Raw genomic sequence first — 5,536 nt, forward strand, 5'->3', positions numbered from 1 at the left:
GCGAGTTCAGTCCTTATGAGTCAGAAATCTATGATCGTGATTTCGAATGGCGGTTCGCCTCGATTATGTTTCTATGTTTTGTCAGCACCCTACCCATGCTCGTGAGTTCCGCCGAAGTGGTAAACGTCTGAGACCGGCATCGTTACAGGCTTTTCTCCCACATTAAACTGTCACGCCGTGATATCACTTAAATACATGTCAATTCCCAAAAAACCCATGTCAGCCTCCCACCCATGTCAACTCCCCACCCCTCCAGGTCAACTCCCCACCCACCCAGGTCAACTCCTCACCCACCCATGCCAACTCCCCACCCCTCATGTCAACTCCCCCTCCCTCCAGGTCAACTCCCCTCCCACCCATGACAACTCCCCACCCACCCATGACAAGTCCCCACCCACCCAGGTCAACTCCCCACCCACCCATGACAACTCCCCACCCACCCATGACAACTCCCCACCCATCTATGACAAGTCCCCACCCACCCATGACAACTCTCCACCCTCCCATGACAAGTCCCCACCCTCCCATGACAACTCCCCACCCACCCATGACAAGTCCCCAACCACCCATGACAACTCTCCACCCATCCAGGTCAACTCTCCACCCATCCAGGTCAACTCCCTACCCACCCATGACAAGTCCCCACCCACCCATGACAACTCTCCACCCACCCATGACAAGTCCCCACCCTCCCATGACAACTCCCCACCCACCCATGACAAGTCCCCACCCACCCATGACAACTCTCCACCCTCCCATGACAAGTCCCCACCCACCCATGACAACTCCGCACCTTCCCATGTCAACTCCCCACCCACGACAACTTCCCACCCCTCCAGGTCAACTCCCCACCCACCCATGTCAACTCCCCACCCACCCAGGTCAACTCCCCACCCACCCAGGTCAACTCCCCGTCGACCCTGATGTCACAAGGACATAACTGTAAACGTTGCAACTCTCTGACCCCATCTCACCCGATGACCTCAATCTACCCCACTACGAACCACGGCGATCACGTCTTCAACTGCATGAGTGCCTCCAGACAAGCGGTGACGTCTTGAACGGCCGCCAACCATCTGTCATCTACCGTACCCCCAAAAGACTCATTCACCAACAGGTAGTGGCGTACATAATTACACCCCCTACATGAATAGACCCTGCAGTCCGTTCATTCGCATGCAGTCAATAAAACTAGTTTCCATTCAACAAAGTCTTAATGATATGAACACAGCTATTCATCTATTCATACAGTTCCTCCTGGGCTGGCTGCAGTGCTGTCTTCAAGAACGTCGTGGCCAGTAACGCGACAATAAAATATTTACAGTTGTCACATCCTTAAAGAGTCATCTTCAGTTTGAAAGCCATGAATGCCTCTGCAGTGAGGTCTGACCTTGACAATGGTCTCTATGGCAGGCAACCGGATGTAGCCTTTTGTGGTCATTCAGGACGTGTTCTGACGAACCATCCAGAAGGCTTTAAATTTAAGCTCTAGAAAGGGAATGTGTTTGCAGATATATATGTAGAAAAAATTGTGCGTTTAGTAGTTTGTAAATACTACATGAGGTATAGGTTCCCGTTCACGCCCATGCAGGACTATGCTCTGTCAGTGTGGATACATCTTCCCAAGGCAAGGGAGTTAACTGACTATAAAAGTCCAGTTTCAACCCTTGCCGAACTAGGCAGCAATTCCGGAGCTAAATTTTGGTTGGACTAACGTGTGCATACATAGTCCAATAAAAATCGCGTAATGAACTAACTTGATTCAACGTGAAGATTTCGGTGGACTATAGGATTTGCAAAACGTGTACCGCCAACTCGGCGTCGACAGATATTTTTCAAATCTTTTCATATTTGTAGGTGCTCAAGTGATTTGATGTACTTCGCGACGTAGGACCTGTTGTGTAACAATATAGATATTAATAATCCTTAAGATCGTCTTGACTGGGCGCCGCCATATGTTTTTTGGTAAGCAAATGCATGAATAGGAATCTGATTGGTCAATAGGAGGGAATAGAAGGGACATAACTCGTAATAACCACTTGTGATCGAGCCCGGATATTCAGCCTAGTTCGGCCAGGGTGGAAACTGGACTATTATAGTCAGTTAACGCCCTTGCCTGGGGAAGATGGCGTGGCTACTCCTCAGCTTAATTATTCTCCTGGAATGGAGTTTTAATACACTGGATAGTCGAGGACGTAGCCTCTCATATAGTCTGTCGCACAGTCCCCGAACCATATTATTATCCCTTCTGCCGATCCCTTACTGTAATGCTATAACCCTAAAAGCAAGTCTAGATTTTCCTCGCGTTCATCTGAACGGGGCTCCTAATTAATTTAAATGTACATTTAGTTGCTTCTTTCTATCAAAATTATATATGTTCAGAGACTTAGCGTTAGTCTACTTCTCATACAGAAATTCTTTGGCAAGTCTAGCTTCTTGGTACCTTCCAATTATGTATAAAAAGACAATTGAAATGAGAAAATCTTAAAATCTTATCATTGCAAAGACTAAATGTTAGTTTGTCGAGGACGAGGAAGGGAAAATTGTATTCTGAATCGGAATATGATACATGGGAACATTGATGGTGGGTTTTCCTCGGGGTCTTTGCAATGTGTTCTTGCTGAGCCTTGTTAGACCCACACTGAGACACGTGCATCTTCCCATCTACAGGTAGTTCCGTGGGGATTCTAGACCAGGGCTACAATACCCATTGATTCTAGTTGGATTCAGCTTTACTTAACAAAAAAAGTTAGGCATCATGAATATTATTGGAGGATATGTTTATGAAATATATCCCCAAAATATTCATGATCCCAAACATTTTTTGTTCAGCATATATGATGGGAATCACGTGTCTCTGTATAACCAGCATGTCTCGTCATTGTATCACGAGAAAGGTCGTTCTTTGCTCATGCTATCATTCACTGGCTTGTGTGGGCCAGACTTGGTTACGTACATACCGCCGTGAAAGCAACAATATTGCTGATTATAGGGCTTAAAACAGCATTCACTCTTATAGAGCATGAGCGGTTCATTATACACATTGCACCTTTTAACTTTGAAATGTGCTCTATAAATATTATTTAACACGGACCTTTATAGAATATCAAGCAAATTTATGTTCACTTAAAACCAGTTACAAAAGAACCAAACCAAATGTTTCCTAATATGATACTCTTATGCCGCTCATTTGGATGAGGTGAAATGGGGCTTAACGTCGTGTCCAAGATTATTGCACTTATATAGCGACGTGCATGCACGTGTGTGTGTGGCTGCTTGTACTAGTCTGGACTGGTGTCGATTTATAGTGCTAGCCCACTGAGATACCATGCCGCAGTTTAGCATGAATACCCCACTCAGACACAGTATACGGACTCCGAGCCGACCAGTCCTTGTTTTAGCCCCTTATTGTCGAACGCCAGACGTCTTTTTGTATGACGCGGCCGGGATCAAACCCCGGACTTTCCGCTCTCTGGGCGGACGCTCTACCACTAGACCACGGAGGCGGGAGATGACGTGATATCCAGCCATTGTAAATAAATGCTTTTTGTTTTGCACAGTATGCAGAATGTAAATGAATGATCTTAAATGGTCAGAATACCGATCTCGTGGTTTCATCAAAGTGAAAAACTAAGACCTGCATCTCTTCGGGCTTTCCTACCATATCAATCTGACACGCCGTATCGTACAGAAATACTGTTCTAAGCAGCGTTAAACCTAACTCAAAAACTTCTCTATTGGGACGAGTTATAAATGTTATAATTATCATTTGTTTGTTTTTTAACAACACGAAAAAAACAAGACTTGGAAAACCGAATAAACGATATGTTTCAGTTTGAGGAAACGTGACCAGGTCTCGTTCCACATGGCGAGTTCTACGAGGTAGCTGATGGTAAGCCTATGTTAAAGTATGGGAGTTACGATCGCCTTAGCGTTATAGCCGCTTTGTGGAATGTAATCAGTGCTTCACAATATCGGCAATTGCATGTTGACGTATATACACGTTCAGGGAAACAGCAGTGGGAATGATATACCAACCATTGATATAAATCGCCACGATCTACGTTAGTTGAGAAGCCACGTTCCGGGCAGGACATGAATGAATTGCATTGTCGCCACGCCTTCGCCTGTAATGACAGCGAGAAATGTTTGTGGTTTATGATAAAAGCGTGCCGCACCAGCAGAAACGAAACCAGCTGTAGAAAAAGGACGTGATATGAATGTCGACAGAGCAGGTTTGTTTGACACTGCGATCCAGGTCTCCCGAGTGGTATGTTCCGAAGACAACAGGAGCCAGTAATTATGACCATCCTCGACAATCTGCAAGAGCATGGAGTGCAGTTTCTTTATTTCTGGGGATTTTTTTATTTGATGGAATACTTGCTCTTGAAATTGTTCTCCGTTTGTGTCTGTATTGACAGATTCTTTTATTCAATTTACATCCCGTTTCGTTTTTATATCAGCCAATTCCAATGCTTTGTGGCATCGTAGGCAGGTGTGTTTGCAAACTACACTCACTCAGTCTCTCAACCCCACCTAAACCCAAACTCACTAATTTACTCACTCACTCCAGATGATCACGAGGGGTACATGGGGTTTCATGCGTCCCGCGTTAGGTTTCATACCACGCTCCTCTGGCTCATGGAATAAAAATCGAACGAGGGACGCATAACACCACTTGTACCCCGAGTGATCCTGCTACAACGAATATATCTTACCGACATGTTTAATATGACATTGTAAAAGAATTAGAACAAATTCAAAATTGATAGAAAACAGCTGTTTGATTTAGTGGAGATCAACTTGTTCTTTGTCTCGTGGCTTTCATTGACTCGAATAAAGCGTGCGGCTTTTTGCTTCGAAGCGGTGTATAAGGGAAGTATTCTGCCTCTCAGAAATCCACGTACAGCCTGTCTTGCTCGTGGCGGGGTATAAGGAATTAATTCTCCCGCTGAGAAATTATCGAAGGCGGGATACATAGTATATTATCAAAATCCCGTGAACCAATCAGATTTTATCATTTTATCACTAATGTATCCATTCATTCACTCACTCACTTTTTTACTCACTAATTTACTTCACTTGATATTCCAGCAATATCACGGCGGGGGACACCATAAATGGGCTTCATACATTGTACCCATTTCGGGAATCGAACCAGGGTCTTCGGGACGAGCGCTATTACCCGACCGCCCCACTTAGTAGTAGTAGTAGTAGTAGTAGTAGTAGTAGTAGTATCCGGTTTAGAATAGGTCTTCAGCAACCTACGCTTGTAGGAGGCGAGTGACGGGATCGGGTGGTCAGGCTCGCTGACTTGGTTGATGCATGTCATCGTATCCCAACTGCGTAGATTACTTCTCATGATGTCAATCATTTGATTGTCTGGTCCACACTCGATTATTTACACCCCGCAGTCATATACCTGGAAGATTTGTGAGTGCGGTGTTAAACAACAAACAAAGAAAAACACGACGACACATAAGCAGTCCAGTAACGGTGCCTGACCGTCCAATCGACGTTTCCTTCTGTGACAACT

The 5,536-nt window shown here is 45.1% G+C and overlaps 1 protein-coding gene across 1 annotated transcript; it reads left to right on the top strand.

Annotated features, from left to right (window-relative positions):
- Nucleotides 1–216: 216 nt before the first annotated feature.
- Nucleotides 217–924, top strand: LOC139450967 (uncharacterized). Its single transcript, XM_071232790.1, has one exon. The coding sequence runs from the start codon at nt 217–219 to the stop codon at nt 922–924; it is 708 nt and encodes a 235-aa protein (XP_071088891.1).
- Nucleotides 925–5,536: the final 4,612 nt, after the last annotated feature.

This window comes from Haliotis cracherodii, unplaced genomic scaffold (genome assembly GCF_022045235.1).
Source record: "Haliotis cracherodii isolate W230 unplaced genomic scaffold, xgHalCrac1.p SCAF_8, whole genome shotgun sequence".
Lineage (NCBI taxonomy): Eukaryota > Metazoa > Mollusca > Gastropoda > Lepetellida > Haliotidae > Haliotis > Haliotis cracherodii.

Excerpts from the sequence above, each read along its gene's own strand:
- LOC139450967 (XM_071232790.1), top strand. The coding sequence starts at position 217 with ATGTCAGCCTCCCACCCATGTCAACTCCCCACCCCTCCAGGTCAACTC.